The 22,095-nt window shown below is 44.5% G+C and overlaps 1 protein-coding gene across 3 annotated transcripts in view; it reads left to right on the forward strand.

Annotated features, from left to right (window-relative positions):
- The window catches only part of PFKM (phosphofructokinase, muscle), a 50,422-nt gene that overhangs the window by 24,407 nt on the left and 3,920 nt on the right, over positions 1-22,095 (forward strand). For all 3 annotated transcript variants that reach the window (XM_043965978.1, XM_043965977.1, XM_043965979.1), the window contains exons 2-17: positions 1,492-1,584; positions 10,790-10,863; positions 12,257-12,334; positions 14,420-14,609; positions 15,121-15,286; positions 15,954-15,998; positions 16,497-16,605; positions 16,712-16,807; positions 17,252-17,344; positions 18,376-18,501; positions 19,054-19,118; positions 19,658-19,724; positions 20,373-20,519; positions 20,832-20,902; positions 21,217-21,304; positions 21,442-21,594. In XM_043965978.1, coding sequence (XP_043821913.1) covers positions 1,500-1,584; positions 10,790-10,863; positions 12,257-12,334; positions 14,420-14,609; positions 15,121-15,286; positions 15,954-15,998; positions 16,497-16,605; positions 16,712-16,807; positions 17,252-17,344; positions 18,376-18,501; positions 19,054-19,118; positions 19,658-19,724; positions 20,373-20,519; positions 20,832-20,902; positions 21,217-21,304; positions 21,442-21,594 — 1,653 coding nt within the window. In that variant the 5' untranslated portion in view covers positions 1,492-1,499. The remainder of the gene's footprint in view (positions 1-1,491; positions 1,585-10,789; positions 10,864-12,256; positions 12,335-14,419; positions 14,610-15,120; positions 15,287-15,953; positions 15,999-16,496; positions 16,606-16,711; positions 16,808-17,251; positions 17,345-18,375; positions 18,502-19,053; positions 19,119-19,657; positions 19,725-20,372; positions 20,520-20,831; positions 20,903-21,216; positions 21,305-21,441; positions 21,595-22,095) is intronic.

Genomic DNA, 22,095 nt, shown 5'->3' on the forward strand with positions numbered 1-22,095 from the left:
TTGGGGAAAAAAAATAGTGAGTTCTATGTTAAACATGTTTAGTTTGAAAGGACTTATAGGACATCTAGGCGAATGTCCCACAGGCATATGGTGATTTAGGACTGGAACTCAAAAGAGAGATAAAGATAGGATATGTAGATTTGGGAAATAGCTACATACTGAGGAGAGCTGAAACTACAGAAGTTGATGAGATCACCTAAAAAGGGACAGTATAGAGAAATAAGAGGACTCAGGAAAGAACCCAAGGGTGGTATAACGACTGGAATAACGCCACCTGCTGGAGACTTACTGTAGAAGAGTTCCGCCCATGAAGCAAAGGTCTTTGAGGGCAAGACCAGGAGTCTTTTCTTTGGCATCAGGAAGTGACACGGGCTAGTGGGAGGAGGAAGGAGGAAGGAAGAGACTGGCGCTCGGTCTCAGGCTCTTTCCTTTGGACTCTGGTGGAGAGCGGAGCTAGAAATGTGCTCTCCCTTTAATAGATAGGAATCTAGGCCTTTCTCTCTCTTTACCAAAATTCTTATTCTCCTTAATAAATGCTTAAAAGTCTAACTCTTGCTAAAGCTTATAATTTATTGGCGACCACTCATTGGATATTTTAGACAGACTAGCTAGAATTTTAGCCCTTAACAGTGGACTTCACCTAAAGGGTGAAGAACTTGGATGATTGCAAAGGAGACTGAAGAATAAGGTACAAGGGGTTCAGAAGTGAGTAGCTGGAGATAGGGAAATGGAAGTAAGTATACTCATGTATAAAAGACAGGAATAAGAAGAAAATGCTCTATATCTATATTGGTATATATGTTTGCAGTACATATATGTACAGTTACATAAACAAGTGGAAAAGCTAACTGTGGATCCAGAGTGAACTAGGAGACAGTTAAGAGCCTGAAAATAAGAATGGGATGTGAAAAACTCTTAACTAAGTCACCAATAATTCCCACCCCATTCTTACTGCCTATTCCTAATCCTAGTATTAGATTTAATTCAAATCCTGATTCCAGCCCTTCTCCATATTCCTAAAATACAGATTATATTGCCAACCCTATCACCAGACCTTACCTTGCAACTTTGTTAGCTTTCCATTACTGCTCTACTCTCTACCCAGCCACCTTTACCTCCATCTTCCCATCACAATACATTTAAAAACAGAAGAGCCCCTGGAGTTTATCCCATTTCTCCTTTTCTAGTCAGACACCTCCCCTTAATTTAGCCCTGTTCTCCAAATAGACCCCAACTGGAGTGGGAGGGAAGTAGGAGGGATTAGCCAAGAGCTGACATAGCCTTGGGCTCGATTACACTGACATTTCAGCTTGTCACTCTGACAGGGAACAGCACTGGGGCTCTTGTCTTGGGAAAGTTCAAAAAGTTGCCAAGTCACAGAATCCAGACTCAGTGCAAGAAGTGAAGAGCAGGAAAAAGGGGGCCACAGGCTGTCCAATACTGCAACATCCTGATCCATCTCTCTCTTAACTGACTGCTTTTCCTTTCCAGAGTGGACCATGAAGCATGACACACATCTTGAGGCAAAAACACTGGGTATTGGCAAGGCCATCGCTGTACTCACCTCTGGGGGAGATGCCCAAGGTAAGTGAAAGGGCCCTGCTCAATGAAGGGGCTGACATCTGTGATCAATAGACAAAGGCATCATTAGAAACTTCAGACTCCAGAACTGGACCTCACTGAAAAACCACTGTCAGATTTAATACCTTCAGTAGATTCTAGTAGACTTAGTAGACTCTAAAGCCCCCAAACTACTTTTATTTCCCTAAATGATTCTTTTTTTTTCCCTAAATGATTCTTAAACTTCCTTTTAAGTTCCTTCCAAAGGCAGAGTGGTCTGTTTGGTACTCTAAGGGATTGGACACCAAATTTATTTGTGATTCATTTATCCAGTAGAAGAAGCAGCACTAGATAAAGGAGGAAGAGGGAGTGGCAGTGATTTAGGAACTGGGAGATGGAGGACACAGACTTGGGTTCCTGGAAGCGGCAACTAGGATAGTGAGACCTGAGTGAATTATGGTATGCCTCCATGTTTTTTAACACTGATAGTTTAAAAGTGCTCAGATTTAACAAGCAAGTCAGCTGTCTTAGCCCTAACAGGTGACTTGTTCTCTTCTCCTTCCTTCTACTTGCTTCCTCCCACCCTCTTCTTCAACATCTGCCCTTCCTTTTCCTGAAGGGTAAACACAGGACAGAAATAGAAGTAATTGAAGAGACTGGGACCACTGTAGGGAGGTGAGAATAGCAGTAAAGAGAGAATCAGCTAAAACAGGGAAGGCTTGAGGGTCAGGAAGGTTAGGTGTGGAGGACAAAGAAAATAGGGGGAAAGACTGAAATAATTTTTCCTTTTTCTCTCCTTGGTTTTTCTTGCTTTGTCTAATTCCTAAACTGATGAATAGGAGATAATCAAGGACTCTGGCCCTGACAGAAACCCATTAGAAGAGAGGAGAGAGGGACCGTTTAGTTAGCCCTTCTACTGAAAGGTTATATAGAGCATTTATTACATATAAAATTTTTTTTTGCTTCTCTTATTCCAGAATGTTTTTTTTTACTTCTGTATATTTGCATTCCCAATGTCTTTATTTTCTCTTTAGTTTCATTGATGAGATTCCCTATTGCAGATTCACATTTTTCTATTCTGCTAATTATTTTTGCTGTTCAAACCATGAATTCTGCTCTCATTTTAAACCACTAAGGAACAGTATATTGTGGTTCTATAGCCTCCTCAAACTCCACAGCCTCCTCTTCTTATCAAGTGTTGGATCATTTCTTTTCCTTTGTTTTGAAGTATTTTGCCTTCTTTACTAGATCCAGAAGCTATATTTCCTTCTGCTATTAATGTTTCCCTTATTGATTTTATCTGCTTATGTTCAAAGTCTTTGAGGTTTTTTTCTTCCTCCTGAGGTCTTTGGTAATTTCAGTCTTTTTTCCCCATTATTTTCTCCTCTTACTCACCTTCTGACTCCCTCTTCTCTGATAGTTGCTTCCCTGTGGAAGTGGATCTCAAAGTGTCTCAGCCTCCTCTCAAAATGGGCAATTCATGGTTCATCAGTTTAGTTCTAGTTCCTTGCTTCAAGTGACTTTTGCGGGGACAGAATTGGCCCTAACTGGATGCTGGGCTCTTTCCTTCAGTCTTTTTTTTGTTTTGTTTTGTTTTTTTCTTTCCCTCAGTCTTAATGGAATGCTACACAGCACATACACCGCCCCCCCCCAACACTCTATCCTGGTGCCCTGTCCCACTTTCTCTGTTCCTCAGTTCTCTGGCTCAGCACCAGCTGTTCAGAGCTGCCATGCTGATGCTTTGGGGGTTGATTTCTGTTGTTAGGTTCTCCAAAGCTCTGGGAGGAGGGTGAAGTGGGTGTAGGGTTGAGTTCTATTTCAAGCTCAGACATGTGTCTTGCCCCCTTCTTTCCCTGGCTATCTGTAGTGGCCCCAGCAAGTTTCCAGAGCCTCGGCCCTGGCTACAAACTTCCCTAACCTGGAGCCCATAGCACTGGAAAGAGCAAGGAGGGTCTGGGCTGTGAGGTTAGGTTTTGTTGTAAACCTATATATCAGTTCCTTGAGTCAGCTAGTGCAGCCACAATGCCAGTAGTATGGTGAGGGGTGGGGGAGGTGATGCGGAGCTTGGGATAGGTGACAATTCGTAGGTTTTTTTTAAACCTTCCTGATGTCCATGGAGACAGCTGAAGTTGCTTTAATTTGACACGTAATTTCTGTTTTGGAAAGTGTGGAGGTCATGGGAATCAGAGAAAATGTATAGACCTCCATTTTGTTGATCATGTGACCCAGAAGTCCAATTTCACCTAGAAATTTGTTTTGATGTTTATGTAACAATGGAAAGAAAGGAGGAGGATTTCCTCTGGAGAGCTTACAGTTTAATGCGGAAGTATCATACATAGCCAAAACACAGACATAAAACATATGATCTAGTAGCAGATATGTCCATAAGTCATTCAACCCACAGAGCCAGTACATTGCCAAGTCTTCTCATTTCTATCTTCACACTTCTCAAATCCTTCCCCTTTCTTCCATTCACACACTTTCATCAACTCTCACTGGTCTATTACAATAGCCTTCTAATTTTTTCTCCCTGCTTCAGATCTCTCCCCACTCTTAATTCATTCTCCTCTATTCAGTTGCCAAAATCATTTTCTTAAAGTACAGGACTGACCACATCACCCCTTTATTCAATCAATGCCATTGGCTCCCTCAAGGATCAAATATAAAGTTCTCTGTTGTTTAGCACAGTTCATTGCCTGGTCCTTTCCTATCTTTCCGATTTTCTAGCTCTTTACTTCCCTCCTTGCTGCTTCCCATCCTGCTATACACAAGACACTCCATCTCCCCTGTGCATGCCCTTGTACCGACTGTCTCCCATGTCTGAAATTCCTTCTTCCTCACCTCCACCTCTTAAGTTCCCCGGCTTTCTTCAAGACTCAGCTTGAACTCTAGCTTCAGCAGAAGGCCTTTCCTGGTTCCCCAGATTCTAATGACATCCCTTCTGGTTACCTTCCATATTGTTTCCCTCATTCAAATGCTCCTTGAGGGTAGAAATGGTTGGTTGTTTCTTTTTAACTTTTCTTGATATCCTTCAGTGCTTAGGGTAATGCCTGGCATATCAGTGCTTTGTAAGTGTTTGTTGATTGACTAACCGCAATATAGTATAGATCTTCTGACTCCTAATTTAGAGCTCTTTCTACTATGCAGAAATATAAAGAAATTTCCTTTCATTCAAGGATAGTATCCCTTTCAATTTTAGATTTTGAGTGGCAAAACGCAGTGGCTAGGATAATCGCTCCTTCCTTGAAGACCTAAGTCCGGAACTTTCTTGAGGTCAGGAATTATTTCTTATTTGTCCATATTGCCACTATCTAGCACAGTGTCTTGAATAGAACAGATGCATAGTGTTTATGGAAGGGCCTTTCTCTCTGTAGACAGAGAGAGATGGGTGAGATGATATAAAATTACAAAATCTTAAGGGTTCAAAGGTAGCTTAGATGTGATTTACTGCTTGGAGCTGCCATCAAGTCAAGTGCTTTGTGAATGGGGAAGTACAATCTAAATTTGATTTATTGTTATTATCTAATTTAGCTACTGGTCTCCTTCCAAACAAAAATTTTTCCAGGATTCTGCAACAGGTGCAGAGTTGTGCCTATAGCATTTATGGACTGGGAACTAAAGAAAGTGAGAATAACAACTGAAAAGGCAAAGGGACAGAACAGGACAGAGAGGCAGAAACAAAGCCTTGAGAGGCTCTCAACTGAAATATTAGTCAACAAACATTTATTTAGTGTTTACTGTGTACCAGGCATTGTGATAGGACCAGGAATACAAAGAAAGGCAGAACAATTTCTGCCCTCAAGGAGCCCACTGTCTAATGGGGGAGACAATATTCAAGCTCTTGTGTACATACAAGATATAGATAACTTGAAGGGAATGCAAATGAGGGTATATTGAAAGGCAACTCAAACAGAGGTGGAGCCTAACATAAAGACAAGGGCCTAGACTGGAGCCACTCTAGTAGCAAAGACAATATGAGGGAGAGTCCCCACGGGTAGGCATTCAGAGTCTCTGGGCAAGATCAGCTAGTCCTTGGGGGATGTTGTGGGAATGATCAGAAACAGACTTTTTGGCTCTTTCAGAGTTTAGGAGCTATGTCAACACAAGCTCATGAACTTCATCAAATCCACCAAAAATGAGGTTAGCACCAAGATTATTACGTGCTCATCCCTAAAGGTGAAGATCCAGGAATTGTAAATGTATTCAATGTCAACTTGTCCTCTCAGTTTCATAAACTGAGTATCATTGAGCCTCATGGAACAAATCATAGGTCCAGAAGGGACCTCAAGAGATCATCTAGTGGTCCAGCTCTCTCCAGGTATATAATTGTCTATTTAATTTTTTTTTTTTAAAGTGAGGCAATTGGGGTTAAGTGACTTGCCCAGGGTCACACAGCTAAGTAAGTGTTAAGTGTCTGAGGCTGGATTTGAACTCAGGTCCTCCTGACTCCAGGGCCGGTGCTCTATCCACTGCGCCACCTAGCTGCCCCTGTCTATTTAATTTTAAAAGAGATTTCAATATGTCTATTAGTTGTATGTTCACCATGTCACTTAGACAATTCTCTTTGTGTCTAGTTTTAATTATTTCTGTTTCAATTCAAGTTCTTGCCTTGTAGAATTTTAGCCTCAATCCAGAAAGAAACTGACCAACTTCTTTCAAATTCACTGAATTCAGCCTTCTCTGTCTAATCTTGCCCAGTCTGTAATTTCAATCACCTGTCTTTCTGGGCACTCCTAGCTGAAGCTTCCCCTAGTTTTGGGGGGCTCTTCCTACCTTTCTTGAAACTCCTTTGCTCTCTGCCTGATTCATTACCTCTTCCCGGCTAGGCAGTAATTATAGAATCTGAATTACGTGCCTGTGATGTTCCCTATAACGTTTTAGGGCTTCTGGTACAGCTGAAGATTCACTCCAGGTGGGGCCTGTAACCCTATTCCTCTTCTTGTCCCTAATGGTCCTGGTGGCTGTTCAAGAGGGTTAGTGTGACACAGAGAAGCTAAAGAAAGACAGATGAGGACTGCCTGGAAGTCAGACTAGGCCACGGGGCTGAAGCAGGACAGGGGAGGGGCTAAAGGTCCCAGGGTCTTCACCCTCCAGGCTTTCTTGATATTCATCCCAGAGAAATAAGGTATAAGAGACAGGTTCCAGAAGTTGAGGCTGTGAAACTTCTTTACCTCAAATGCAGAAGTGACCATCTTGTCTTGAGGCACAGAACTGGACCTCCAGAGGACACGGCCAGGCCTGACTCTAGACTTCAACTCTCTAGTCCATTCTTTCTGCACCTGGGTCCCAGGCTGGTAGCAGGTGCTCATACAGTGTCCAGAGTGCTAGGATGAGAGCTAGGCAATCTGGACTCTGGCTCCACCTATGACAACATACAGCTGTGGTCAAAAGTTTCGAATCCTCTCTGTACCTCCTTCTCCTTATTTATATAACTGGTAGAATCACACTTTTCACACTACCCCCAACCCTTACTGCCCCCCCTTCCCTACCACCCACCAAAAATATCTTCTTATTTCATGGAACAGGGAAGGGGCAAGCTCATATGATGAGGGAAGATGCTAAAATCTTGTTGTTTGTCCTTCATTCTCAAAGAGGACCATGACAGATGTCATGACTTGCAATGAATTGGATTTAAGTAAGGGAGGGCTGTGCAAAGTCACCAACTTCATTCTCTCCTCCAGAGCCATCTGGGTCCAGTGGCAAGATAGACATCAGAATGACTGGAGATGGCCCCAGATGTTTAAGGCAATTGGGGTTAAGATTTTATAGGATCAAAGAGAATCCTAAATAAGGTAGGAGATTTACTTGGGATCATAAAGAAAGTCAGAGCAGAGCCAGGATTAGATCTCAGGGATCCTTCATGATCCACTGGAAGGAAAACTAGATTAGAAGTCTGGAAAAAAGTTCTAGGCCCAACTATATCACGAACTAGTTCTGTGACCTAAAACAATTCATTTAACCTGAAATTTTGTTTCCTCATTTATCAAATGGGGACCATACCTTCCTTACCTACAGGGCTGTTATGAGGATAAAATGAGATAATATATGTAAAAGTGTTTTTTTAAAAAACTATAGAGTGCTTATATAAAGGCAAGGTCTAAATATGATCACTATTATCTCAAGTTTCTTTGCCCACCCACCATATGAGTTATTTTCCCCATATTCCAATGCCCTGCTTTATAGCTCTGGCCTCGGTTCTGATGTTAAAAGATCATTCCTGCAAAAAGCCTTAAGCTCAGATACTTAAAATTGGGCTTTATGTAATGCTACTCCCTAAATGCCCCCAAACTAACTCTAAGACAGACTGAGAGAAGGGTCCTGGGAGTACACATAGCCAGGACCGGCCACCATGGCAATTTACCAACCCAAACTGAAGGCTTGGCAGTGTGGATGGACTCTAACCTCTTTCAGAGGCTCAGTGCCATTGCTATAGCTTGAGGGAGGGGAGGGAGAAAACTAGGTTGGAGAAGGAAGCTGAGAGTACTTATACTTCTCTAAAGAAGAGGTATGGGGTGGAGCTTGAGATATTTGGACACTGCTATGAGTATGACAGGCCCAGCTTATTGGTTGTCTGGTGAGAAAAGGGCAGAGATCACATCCACCAGGGATTGAAGTATGGCCAGGAAGATAGTCCTAAACCTCACCAGTACCCTTAGTGTTAACCAGGTTGCTCTTCAAGGTTGCATTGTAGCATGCCTCACCACCTAGGGAGGGAGAAAGTACAGTTGCTGGGCCTGGCAGCAACCCATGATCAACCCACAAAGAGAGAGGCCCATTAAGTAGGACAGAGCCAGGGAAGGAAGAGGCAGCACCTTCATCTCTGCCAGAACTGAGCCTTCTTGGAGATGCCTCTGCCTCCCTGATCCAAAGGACTTTTTCAAGCATTTACATAATGTTTTAAGGTTTACAAAGTGCTTTGCATGTGTTTCCTCATTTAATCCCTAAAACAACCCATTTTATAGATGAGGGGATTTAGGCTGAGAGAGGTTAAAACTTGCCCAGAGTCACACAGTCAGGATTTGAACTAAGATTTTCCTGACTCCAAGCCCAGAAAACATTCTCTGTACCGGTGGTACTGTGGTTAGGGATCTTTGGAATCTTGACCTTTCCTAAGGCATGGAACCTCAGAGAGTGGGACCTGAAGGGTGGAGGTGGGTTGGGGTGAGATTTAGGCTAGCATGTACCTGGAAAGATTGGAGGACTCCTCAACTGTGAGACTGGAGACCAGTGCTCAGGAAGATCTATCATCCCCCCCAAAAAAGTCACATCTCTGCATCTTGGCTGAACAAGTATTAGACTAGGAGTTAGGAAACCTGGGCTCTAATTTCTGCTTTGACATTTATTTTGAGTCTCTTTTCTCCTTCATAAAATGAAGAAGTTTTTTCAAGGTGATTTCAGAGGTCTCATGTAGCTCTAACAGTCTATGAGTCTATAATATTTGACCTCCATTCAACTCTACCTCAGCTCAGCCTCATTTTCAGTAAGGGTTTGAATGAGCTTTTGCTCTTTGAACAAGCCCCTTTCCCGCTCTTGGTCCTCATTTTCCTCCTCCATAAAATGAAGGAGTTGTAATAGATGATGTCTAAAGGCCCTTTAAGTTCAAATTTTATATTTCATGGAGAGAGGAGTGGCTCTGAGCTCTCCTCAGTATACAGATTAATTAACCCCAGTAATCAGGCTTCTTGGATGCTGGGTATGAGGAAACACCTGGCCTCAGCTCCCGGTTACCAAGAACAATTAGTTTAAATAGGAGGTTACCAGATGGTCTGATTCCTGGGTGGGGAGAGAGGAGTGAGGGATGGGCAGCCTGTCAGCACTGGCCCTGTGGTGTCCAAGGATTTTTTCTCTCCACAGGGCAATGTCCAACCCCTCCTCCCAAACATTAGGGTTTGTTTCATGTCACTTACCCTGGGTTTGCAGTCAGGTAGCTCTTCTGCATCCGAGTCAATGAACCACCCAAGAGTTTGTTAATTAAACAATATTTTTACTAAAATCAGATTCCATATTGCTTCTCAGCCCAAAGAAGCAATTCAAAAGTAATTTAAAAGCAGTTCAGGAATGACAAAAACATGAAAATATTCAGCAAGGTGATAAGCAGTCAGCCAGGAGGTACCCTGGGGTTCTGGGAGTTCCCCACCCAAAGCTGCTTTTCTACTTTTCTTTCCCAAAGGTCTTATGTACAGCTGGGCTCCCCCTCGACCCACCTTGGGGCAAGGTTAACCCAAACTGCCCTAGGTATGCATCATAACTTCCCTTACTCAAATTGTGTGGGGAATTAACTCATGCCTCCCTAGTTCTACCAATAGAGTGCTTTGTGGTGCAACATTTCTAATTAGGGCTTTGCTCAGCTCTCTGTCTACCCAAGTGCCTGCCCTCAAAACTGTTCTGGATCTGGAGTTTCATGTTGGATCCTACTTTGCTTGACCATGCTATACCCTTCTCAATCCTCTGATTGCTTTGCTATGACCCCGACCTTATTTTCTTTTTTAAAAAATGAATCTGGAATTATTGAATGTCTTGAAAAGTTTCTAGAACTCGTTTCCTCCCTTCACACGTTTTCATTGAGTTGTCAGTCCTACCACTTGGGCTTGTGATATCATGGGATTTGGGGTCCTCATTCTTCTCCAGATGGGCTATGATAACATGAGTTGTTATCAAGATTTAGGTGGTACTCAATCAATGTTTGTTGATTGAGTGACTGACTACTGGAACCCAGGGAGAGAGAATGAAATAGAGCTCAGCTACAGCAACTTTGACCAGTGTCAGGAAGGGTAGACTGGGGAATCCCAGGCTTGTAGAAGGGGAATTCCCTCTTTCTACCCCCTTTTGGCCACATACGACTGTATGTGGGTAGAGGCCCTGAGAGAATAGCAGGGACCAGACCTTTCAAACAACTCACTGAAAACCCTGGGAATATATCTGTTATCGTGGAGGTGAATCAAAGTTAAATGTTTAGGACTGGTGTAGAAGGCAGACCAGATTATCTCTGCTTCACAAAGAGCTTTTAGGAAGGGGCTGGGTATATAATGGCTTTGAAATGAAGGAGGGAGAAATGACTTATTCTCATGGGTTTGGATGAGGATGGCATCCCAGACTCAGGGAATACAGCCTGCAGGAAAAGATTGCCTTCCTTTTTCTAGAGCCTGAATGAGTTTCACTCCCTTCTCCCCTCCTACCACCCCATTATCCTCTGTTTTTTCCTGACCTCTCTCTTTCCCTCTCTACACAGGTATGAATGCTGCTGTCCGAGCTGTGGTGCGTGTTGGGCTCTTCACTGGAGCAAGGGTTTTCTTTGTCCATGAGGTTGGTAATCCACTCCCTACCCTTCTCTCTATTCTGTTCTCTCCTCAGTCTTATACCCTCCACCCCATCTCACTGAGGCTAGAGCACATATTATGGAATTCCCCTCTTCTACCTTCCCCACCTCCCCCAGAAGTTACAGGGACCTCCCAAGTTCATCTTATTTTTTCTTTCTGATTTTGGGTCTCATTGGACAAACTTACTTTTTATTCCTTGACCAAATTTTCCATTATTTCCCTCTCTTCTCCACTTGCCATCGGTAAGACTGTCTCTGACTTAGCACCCCCACTCCTGACCTTTCCTCTAGGGCACTTTCCTTCCTCAGGCCAGTCCTTTCTAACCTGATGGACAAGATGATGGAGCCATGCTTCCTAAGGGCTCCAGGGTATAGGGAACATTGCCCTTTGCTGCTGCTCTTCCTTTCTACCTTGAGCTTAACTTGGAAGGAAGAGCCATGTTTGCCAGCCACTCCATATATACCTGATCTTGCTTCTTCATCAGAGAGGGAAACTGAGATAAAAGAGTGAGGTGGTCAATGACACAGTAAGTTGAATGTAGCTAGGAATAAAACTGAGGTAACCTGATTCTAAAATAAGATTTTTCTCAAGATGGGAGAAATTTTACTGGCTAGTTCTCTAATTTCTGCTTGACCAGATTCTAATCCTGAGGTATCAGCCCCTCCTTTTCAGCTATCTTCTTAGTTTGGTTCCCTCTCTGATTTGGCTTCATCCCCCTCACTCCCCTTTGGATGATTCTATCTGGCCTTCTATAACCTAGTCGTCCATTCCTTCCTCAGGGCATGCCCCCTTTTCTAAATTCCTCTAATTGTCTAGGAAGACCCTAGTTACCCATCTTCTTTGAACACTGTACAATAAGGGATGAGGTAGGACTTTAAGGTTTGAAAGATAGGATTGCTTGCTGTTAAACATGAGAGAATATTGAGCAGTGAGTGATGGGGATACTGAGGGATCCCCTTCTTAAGGAACAAGGAGAAGAGAGAAGCTCCCCAATGTACAGGGACTAAGGGCAAGAGCTGTTTTTCCCTCAGTCAGAAACTAAATAGAATAACTTAAAAGGGCACATATTTAAGACAGCACAAATGGGTGATTCCCCCATGGGCTGGAAAAAAAGGACTTCATTCTCAGGGGGTTTAGTGATTAAGAACTTGGAAGTAAACCTAGCTCTTTCCCAAGAATTCATTCAGCCTTAGAGGATGCAGGAAAAATGGAGCAAGAGTGGAATGGATGTGTTGAAAACAATGTTAGATTTGGAGTCAATGAAAATGGGGTCTTTGCTCTTTCCTGTCCTTGTGACTGTGGGCCTTAGTCTCCTAATGTGTAAAATCAATGAGTTAGACTAGATGACCTCTAAATCCATCATCCTCTGTGTTCTACAGGGTTATCAAGGTCTGGTAGATGGTGGAGACAACATCAAAGAGGCCAATTGGGAAAGCGTTTCCATGATCGTCCAGCTGGTACGTTCCAGGAGACCTGCAGTCAACATTTCCTTTTTTCCCTGGCTCTCCGTTTGAGTCTCCTTTCAAACTCCATTCCCCAGTGGTTAGATGTGGAAGGTTTCAAGGACAGAGAAGGGGCAGCTTTTTCTATTTGTTTTTTATGCTTTGGGAGTTCATTTTGTTTTTCTGTTATGGGGATGGTCATGAGACAATCCCTAAGATAGTCTGATCTTTCTGAGAAAGGTCATAGGCAGGAATCTGGGAGTGGGCATATAAACAGATTCTGTTTTAGGATTGTGGAGAAGGTCTGGGCCTGAAAATAACCTGACTGCAGAGTAGGAGTTAGACCCAGCAGCAGAGCCAACGCCTGTGAGCTAACCATGTGATAGTGATTAGGTTTCAGGGAAGAAAGTTTGGGGCAGGGTGAAGGGAGATTAGGAGGCATTACAAGCTCAGGCAGCCTTGCAGAGAACTTCCAAAAATCTACTAGGTTTCAAAAAAAAAATCACATTTCTGCCACTTTCAGCATGGCCTCTGCTCAGATTACTGTAGTCATATCAGGTGTCACCCTCTCTCATACCCCACCCCCCAATCGCATGTATTTATTGAGAGCCAGCAGAGCAATAATGTTCATTCCCATGTTGTGAATTCTAGAAATAATAACACTAATGTACATTTATTGGCACTTTAGTGCTTACAAAATGGTATCTTTATTCCAATCCTGTGTGGTAGACCAATTATTCTCAATTTACAAATGAGGAAACTGTGGCCCAGAGAGATTAACAGACTTGCTCCCGGGTCATCCAACTAGTAAATGTCACTATTGGAGCTGAAGAGAACAGCAGATAGCCTTACACACCTACCTCTGATCTCTGTGCCCCTTCCCAGCTCCCTCCTGTTGTCACACCTAATTAAGCCCTTCTTCAGGGCCTGGGGCCTGCCTATGGCTGTACTTAGGGTTCCCCCAGATGGCTTTTTTCTATAAAACACTCTGAGGACAGGGCAGAGATACTAAAAACTCTTTAACATCATTGATGCCTCAGAATTGATGAAGCTCTTGCAATCCCCTACATGCCTACACTCTCCCTAGAAGTGTCCATGCCACTCTGGGGGTCCAAGAGGGTTTCCAGAGCCAGAGGCATCTTCATCCCTGCCTGAAACTGGACACTAGTTCCTGTTCCTGGTACCTAGTACTTTCCTTAGGATTCAAGGGATTGAAAGGAGAAATGAGGAACAGAATCTTGTACAAATGGGGAGGTGGTGGAAAGGGGGAGGTCAAGAAGAGTAAAAAACCCTGAAATTCCAACAACAGTAACCTTCCCAGTGGAGATTAGATTCGATCCTGTGATGCCAGGTTGCTAAGAAAAATCTACTACTCCCTCCACTTAGCTTTAAGAAGGTTCAAAAAGTTCAGATACACCAAGTCAAGAGGCCACCTGGAAGGAAGAATCAACTTTTTTTTTTTTTGCGGGGCAATGGGGGTTAAGTGACTTGCCCAGGGTCACACAGCTAGTAAGTGTCAAGTGTCTGAGGCCAAATTTGAACTCAGGTCCTCCTGACTCCAGGGCCGGTGCTTTATCCACTGTGCCACCTAGCCGCCCCAGAATCAACTTTCTGATAAGACTGGACTAGGGGACAGCATGATGGTGTCTCTGTAGTGTGTGTGAGTGCACATGTGCATATGTGTGCATGCACACACACACACCCACACACACACACACACACCTTTCTGCAGGAACAGATTCAGATTAGTAATTTAATTTTAAAAGCACTTAGTAAGTACCTACAATGTGCCAGGTACTGTTTTAGGTACAAAACTGAAAACAAAACAGCCCCTGCTCATGAGGAGCTTATGTTCTGTTGGAGGAATGCAACACATGTGCAACAAAGTAAATACTAAATAAACACAGAGTAAATTAATCATGGCCCAGCCTCACTGACAACTTGGAGAATCAGGGGAAAGAGTTCTTGGAGGAGGAGGGTGCACTTAAGGGAGCTGGGTGGGAGATGGGGCAGCTCCAAGAGGCTGAGCTGAACAGGGAGAGCAGCCCGTGTTTAGAGGCAGCAGCTGGAATATATATATATGTATGATCCTTCCCACAGGGAGGCACAGTGATAGGTAGCGCCCGGTGCAAAGATTTCCTTGAACGTCCAGGCCGACTTCAAGCTGCCTGCAACCTTGTGAAACTTGGGATCACCAATCTGTGTGTCATTGGGGGTGATGGCAGCCTCACTGGAGCAGACACGTTCCGTGCTGAATGGAGTAGCCTGTTGGCCGAGTTACAGAAAGATGGTGAGAAGCCCCTGCCATGGTCTAGTGCCACTTATTCCTCCCTACGCCTACCCTCCATCCCCCTCCAGCTTGTTAATTCTTTCAGCACTTCTCAAGAACTTGATTTTGTAGCTGTAAAGCTACTGCCTAGCAGTTGTTGTTTGGTCATTCAGTCGTGTCCAACTTTAGTTCGTGGGATTTTCTTGGCAAAGACACTGGAGTAGTTTGACACTTCCTTCTCCGGTCTGTTCCCATTTTATACGTGAGGAATGAGGCAAATAAGGGGTTAAATGACTTGCTCAAGGTCACACTACCTGTCTGAGGCTAGATTTGAGCTCAGATCTTCCTGACTCCAGGCCCAGTGCTCTATCCACTGCACTACCTAGCTTCCCAGTATTGCCTAGCAGTAAGGAACAATTAATGGTCCCTTCTGTACCCTGACCTTTTCCACTGCCCACTCTTTGGGCTGTCGTTCCTTCCCTTTTCATTATGGATTCTAACTGTGGCTTTTGGTCTGCTTCCTACCTGGAAGGCAAGATCACAGAAGAAGAGGCGAAGAAGTCCAGCTACCTGAATATTGTAGGCTTGGTTGGCTCCATTGACAATGACTTCTGTGGCACAGACATGACCATTGGTACTGATTCTGCCCTACACCGTATCATAGAGATTGTGGATGCTATCACCACTACAGCCCAAAGGTGGGAGAAGGGCTAAGAGTTGGGAGATATAGCTGGGTGGAGGGTTGGGACAGGTTGGTTAATTGGGGCAAAAGGGCTACAGTGACTTTAACAACCACTTTCTAAGACTGGGGTAGTTTTTGGATAAAACTCCACCCAAATGGCCCACACTGTCCTGTTTCACCAAATGCAAGTTTAACACTTTATCAGTAAATTCAGGACTTCCAGGCTACACCTTGAAGGGCCACCTTAGAGCTTCCGGAGCCAATGTGAACTCTTCTAGGGTTGGAGATAGGGCCGAATCAGTTCTGAAGAGCCCGCAGTATTCCTCCCTTCCTTCAACCCACCAAAGCAGATTTTGATTTGCTGCCTAGAGGTTCTGGATATTTAAGTTCAATCTAATCCTTTCTCTTCCCTTTCCCCCTCTAACTGATTTGGAGTCTAATGGATCATGTATTAGGTCTTAGAACTGACTCTTCTCCCCACCAGTTTCCCTCAGGACTAAGAGAGAAACCTTCACAGAAGTGAAGTGGCTTCCTGAAATTTTGTCTTAATCCCAATCTGGACCTCTGATCCCACTGCACTATAGTTTCTCCAGGGTTCCAGGGGAAGGCTAGAGGACCTACCAGTGATATCTAGATCTTGGTGATCAAAATACCTGATTTCCTCCCATATTCATCTTTTTCAGTCATCAGAGGACTTTTGTATTGGAAGTGATGGGCCGGCACTGCGGGTAAGGGCTCCATCCTAATCCATTCACCCCCATGGACCCAGGACTCTGCACTACCTTTTCATTCCCATGTGTAGCCGAGCTACCACTGCTACCCCCTCCTTCTAGAATGGCTGTAGGGATTGGACAGATACTCCTCTAGTCCAAAGGGTTACAGAAGCACTGCCACTTAGGACCTCATGCTGCTCATCCCACACTCCTGCCCAAACTTACACTCACTAAGGTTGGAGGGCCATGGTGACTGGGTTACATTTCCCAAGATATTCCTTTGGAGGTGGAATTAGAACAGAAGATTTCCTAAACCTTACCACCTCAAATCACCTGTGGAAACCCAAGACCTCTCACCAATCTAGAGTAGAGGATTGATTACAGTGTGGGGGCTGCCTTTAGAGGATGAAATGTTTGTACCTGGGAGGGGAACAGAGTAGCATCTGGTTGGATGCAGGATATTGCCTGGGTGGAGACATTTATGGAGTGAGGCTTCTTTGCTTCTCACCCCAGATATCTCGCCCTGATCACCTCTATTGCCTGTGGGGCTGACTGGGTTTTTGTTCCTGAGTGTCCACCAGATGATGATTGGGAGGATCATCTTTGCCGCAGGCTCACTGAGGTAAAGGTTTTCCCAAATCTGTTTTCATCCCACTCTCATTCTTAACAACTATTCTTGTTCTGCTGAACTGCCCTTATCCCACTGACCATCTCCTATTCTTGGCCAGACAAGGTGCCGTGGTTCCCGTCTCAACATCATCATCGTGGCTGAAGGAGCAATTGACAGGCATGGGAAACCCATCACATCTGAGTACATCAAGGATGTTAGTGGCTGGAGGCAGAGTCCCCAGTTAATACATCTAACCCATACCCACACCTTCTTCCTTACACACCTCTTAATTCCCTTGGATTCTTTGTGTCTCTATCCCAAAATCCTTTATTCCTATCCCTTTTCCTCCACCACTCTCTCCTATACCGATGCTTCTATGACTTCTAATTCTCAATTCTTTTTATCCCTAGTTCCCTTATCCTCTAAATATATCTATAACCTCCTTAGCATTCTGTAACACCATACTATGCTCTTCTACACATTTGCTCCCAGAAGAGCTCAGTGTTTTCCTAATCCTTTCTACTTTCTATCCTTTATAATGTAAAATGTTTGATTATTATAAGAGGTATATTCATCCCATCCCAAGTCTTTCTGTGACTATTTCCCTTCTTGTCTCACTTGATGTCTCTATCTCTTCTTAAATTTTCCCTCTCCACAGCTGGTGGTGAAGCGTTTGGGATATGATACGCGTGTCACTGTCCTGGGACATGTACAACGGGGTGGTACCCCCTCAGCTTTTGACCGAATTCTGGTAGGAACCATGGGATTTTCTTGTCCTGTCCACCCAGAAGCCTCACTTTTGTTGACTTCCTTCCTTAACACCCTCCCTCTCAACCCTGCCCCTCTCCCATCTTCCAGTGGGTCAAGTATGAGTTAGATAGGCAGGGACAAGGTACTTTGCAACTAACAAATTTCTCTGTGCGATGGAGACAAAGCCTGAAAATCTCAGATCTGTGTTCCTCTCAATCCAGCCCATCTGTCCCAAACATAGTCTCTCTAAATCCTGCTCTTGGTGGTGATTTCTGAAGAGAAGCTGTAGACATCAGAACCATCCACTGACAAGGCCTTTTGCTATGCAGATGTATACGGGGATCCAACAATCACAGATTGTTGCCTTCTGAAGTTGTGTTTTCCCCCTGCCTCTGGGTAGGAAGAACCTTCCTGTGTCCCCAATCTTTCTTTTTTTCCTATCGTTTAAGCCCCCTTGTCTTCAGTTAGCTGCAAAGAAGAGGCGCCTCTCATCTACTAGTCCTAGTTTTCTCAGCTGTGAAACAATGTTGCTACTTAATTTAGTTTTTATTTTTACTTCCCTTCATCTTTTCTGCCATTTTAAACCCTGCCTAGGACCAGATACAATTCTAAGATAGAATTTGTATTCCCTAGTCAGAGTGGCATTGCTAATCTTTAGCTTTATGATGCGTACTGAGACAGAGTACAATGAATGCAAGGCCCCAGCACTCTAGTTTGGAACATATACAGGGTGGACCAAAAGTCATGAAAGGATTTCAATATTGAATAACTCCTTTATTTTTAATTTACAATATCATAGCATCATATACAGTATATGTAGGAAATGAATTTACATTGGGTGTGAAAAAATAAATCTCATAAATGGCAAAAAATGAAGAAAAAATACATTTCAAAAAGTTATTAAAACATCATGACTTTTGGCCCACCCCGCATATGGTCTGGAATGAGTTTTTGGTCGCTTGGCGCTTCCTAAGACTGAGGTAAGAGAAAGAGCCCTACCCTTGACTATGGTTGTTCTCCTGATTGCCACAGGGTAGCAGGATGGGGATGGAGGCTGTGATGGCGTTGTTGGAGGGAACACCAGACACCCCAGCTTGTGTAGTTAGCCTCTGTGGTAACCAGGCTGTGCGTCTACCACTCATGGAGTGTGTCCAGGTGGTGAGTATTTCCCCCAAATCTTTCTCCCAGCAGACCCATCTCTGAGCCTGGAGCTCACGGGAAATCCAAGAGACATGTAGGAGAGGGTAGCCATATGCCTTCCACTATGACCATAGGGCTGAGAGGTCATGAGTGTTAGGTTTGAAGCAAGGATGCTTGAGGTTGATTTTCAGTGTCAATCTAAGGGATCCTCTCGAGGCCTCCATTCCTCTCAGCCCCAGGAATTCAAAAAACTAGCAAGGGAAGCAGGTGATACTAGGAGGGTTTGTTTTTTCATGTTCTATATGGTTTAAGGAACACCAACCACATTGGTGAAGCTGGGATGTTGAAAGTTGAGGATAACATCAATGATAAAGAACCCTCCTTTTTGTTTTCCATCGCTTAAAAAAATCAAGACTCTTCCCCTGGTTGGGGAAACTCAGGGGAAAAAAATGGAAAACGGAGGCCCTGTAATGGACCTCCTCAAAGAGGAAGGGATTTCTCTGGGTATGTAAATCCAGACATAAAAACACCTGTTCTGGAGCAGTGACTGTGGCTCTGTTCCTCCTTCAGACCAAAGATGTGACTAAGGCCATGCAAAATAAGAAGTTTGATGATGCCATGAAGCTGAGAGGCCGGTAAGGGACAAGGGAGCTACCTGGGTATTGCGGAAGGACAGGGATTAGGTGCCAGAAAAGTCTGCATGTGGCAACTCCTGACAAAAAGATACGGGCTTCCCATTCTTCCTCCTCATCCTGTTTGCTCCAATTTCCTTCAAGAAGATGACTGAAGGGTGATCAGGAGGCCTTGTCCAACCTAGGGATTGTGGGATCATGTATTTATAGCTAGAAAGTCATCCAGGCCAACCCTTATCTTTTTCCACTGAGGCTCAGAGATGATAAGCAGCTTTCCCAAGATTACAGAGGTCAGGTCTTCTGACTCCAACTCCATTGCTCATTTCTGTTATATGACTGTGCCTGCTAATAAGCTCTCTGGGGTCAACAGCTTCTGCTAGACAGTTAGGGAGCAGGAGAATTAAACTTAGGGTTTCTTCCCAGACCCTTAGCCTGCTTTAATGCCTGACTGGGGCAGGTAGTTGAAGTGATGGGTCCCCAAGGTTGTTGGGCAAGGGATTTGACATGATTATATTTTTTTCTTCCTCTACCTGTCCTTTCAGGAGCTTCCAGAACAACTGGGATGTATACACACGGCTAGCTCACGTCAAAGCCCCAGTGATTAACCAGGTATTAACAGACCCACCAACCCAATTTTTCAATTCAGCTTCTCCTCATACTTTCCTGTAGGACTAATACAATTCCCAAAGCCCCCTCCCTCTCATTCCTAGTCTCCCAGGTGCTCCAGTGACAGTACCCTTGCCCCACCCATGTATCTTCTGGGGTGTTTCTCCTTCCCCAGGTTCCCCATGATCCAACCACATATATTGCCCCATCTCTGGACCTCCGATGTCTTTATTTCTCTGTGCCCCCATTGTCTTTCTAATTAAGCCTCTTATCAATGACTTTTAGCCTTGGGCAGAAGAGGCAGGGGACCTTGGCAAAGGAAAGGTGGTGGGGGCAGGGGGAGGAGGGAACAGTTGGGGGAATGGATTTCTGTATCTATCTCTTCACTCAGCACTAGGAGAGTGAAAAATTTGACAGGCCCCCAGGTCCTTCTAAAAGGGTTTCTCATTAATTTTTAGATGACAATAGTAACTGGCATTAGTGATCATTAGGATCCTGGCACAGCAGTGGGAGGGGGACACTAGAACATGTCCTGATGGGACAGAATATACAAATCCCCTCAAAGATCTCCACACTCCCTTCTACCCACCTTTAATGATTCACATTCTCTCTCTCTCTGTTCCCTCCTCTTCCCCCCATCGCTCCCAAAAGTTTAAGAATGTAGTGGCTGTGATGAATGTGGGAGCCCCAGCTGCAGGTATGAATGCAGCTGTTCGTTCTTCTGTGAGAATCGGGCTTATCCAGGGAAGCCAAGTGCTGGTTGTACATGACGGCTTCGAGGGGCTGGCCAAGGGTCAGGTATGAGGAGTAAGATTTAGAGCCAAGGGCACAGATTCTGGGAACCAAAAAGGAGGCATGGGGAAGGAGTAGGTACAGGGAGTAAATTTCCATTTTCCCTAGGTTCCAACAGCTCTGGAGGGAAGGGGAGAATCACCCTCGGAAGCAAGCAGGGGCTGGTGGGAAGGAGATACTCAAAAAGATGGGGGTCAAGGTCCCTCCCAAAATGAAGGAAACCAGAAGATACCAATCTTGGTTCAAGATGCCCATTTTGTTTGGTTTCTGCCCATTTCTTTTTCTACTAGCTCACTGCTGAGTGTCCTTCCCTTGTAGATTGAGGAAGCTGGCTGGACCTATGTTGGAGGCTGGACTGGGCAAGGAGGTTCTAAACTTGGAACCAAGAGGTAAGTGGGAATTATTAAACTCTCAGGAATATGCCATTGGAGCTTTGTTGCTTCAGACTCAGGCTTAATCACCAACAGGGTGCCCCATGGGAAGGGGGCACCATCTCACTAGGTCATTAGTGTTTGCACCTTTCTGAACTCTAGACCTTTCTACCTTTGGGCCTTCCATCATCCAAGCTCAGAGATGTTGCAAGGAGGGCAAAGACACTAGCCAGAACGTTTGTGATTTGTGCAAATATAAGGCCTTTTCAACGGAAGGGTTCTGTCCTCTAGATTTTCTTGTATCTTTACCTGAAGCTCATTGCACCTTCCAGGACTCTGCCCAAGAAGCTCTTTAAGGAGATCAGTGCTAACATCACCAAGTTTAAGATCCAGGGCCTGATCATTATTGGGGGCTTTGAGGTGAGAAAAACCCCTCCCCTGAATTCTTAACTTTATTCTTCTACCCTCCTTCTACCCTTTTTCCCTGTACAGTTCCTTTTGACAATGAACTTTGCCGCTTCCTTCTCTCCACTTCTCCCCTCCCCTTTCTCTCCCAGGCTTACACAGGAGCTCTGGAGTTGATGGAAGGCCGTGCAAAGTTTGAGGAGCTCTGCATCCCATATGTAGTCATTCCTGCTACTGTTTCCAACAATGTCCCTGGCTCTGACTTCAGCGTTGGGGCTGACACAGCCCTCAATGCCATCTGCATGGTGAGGGCCCCACAATGTTGACATACCCAAAGGTCCCATCAATAAGAACGAGGCATTTTCTTGGGGGCAAGGATAGTAAACAAGGGGTAAATTTTCTTCCCTTAAAACAACCAATGCCAGTGCTTTCAAAATACTTCTGTTTCTTTAGACAATGAGAGGATTCATCATAACTGCATCGATAACATCCATTCTCCTTCCCCACTGACATTTATCATACCTTGTAGTCTGAAGATGTCTTAGAGACACCAAATGTCTCTTCATGGCTGAGCCCACATAGTAGAACTTCCCTCCTCTGAGCAGAAGGGAAGAGAGGCTACATGATTTTTGTGGATCAGGGGAGATAGCTAACCCCACTGGATTGCACAGGGCTGGATTTTCATGATTTGCTTGAGGCACCTGCGGCCTAGGGAGGATGGAACCTATAAAATGTCCTTTTAAGAATTAGTGGTGGGGCAGCTAGATGGCGCAGTGGATAAAGCACCGGCCCTGGAGTCAGGAGTA

This window comes from Dromiciops gliroides, chromosome 5 (genome assembly GCF_019393635.1).
Source record: "Dromiciops gliroides isolate mDroGli1 chromosome 5, mDroGli1.pri, whole genome shotgun sequence".
Classification (NCBI taxonomy): Eukaryota; Metazoa; Chordata; class Mammalia; order Microbiotheria; family Microbiotheriidae; genus Dromiciops; species Dromiciops gliroides.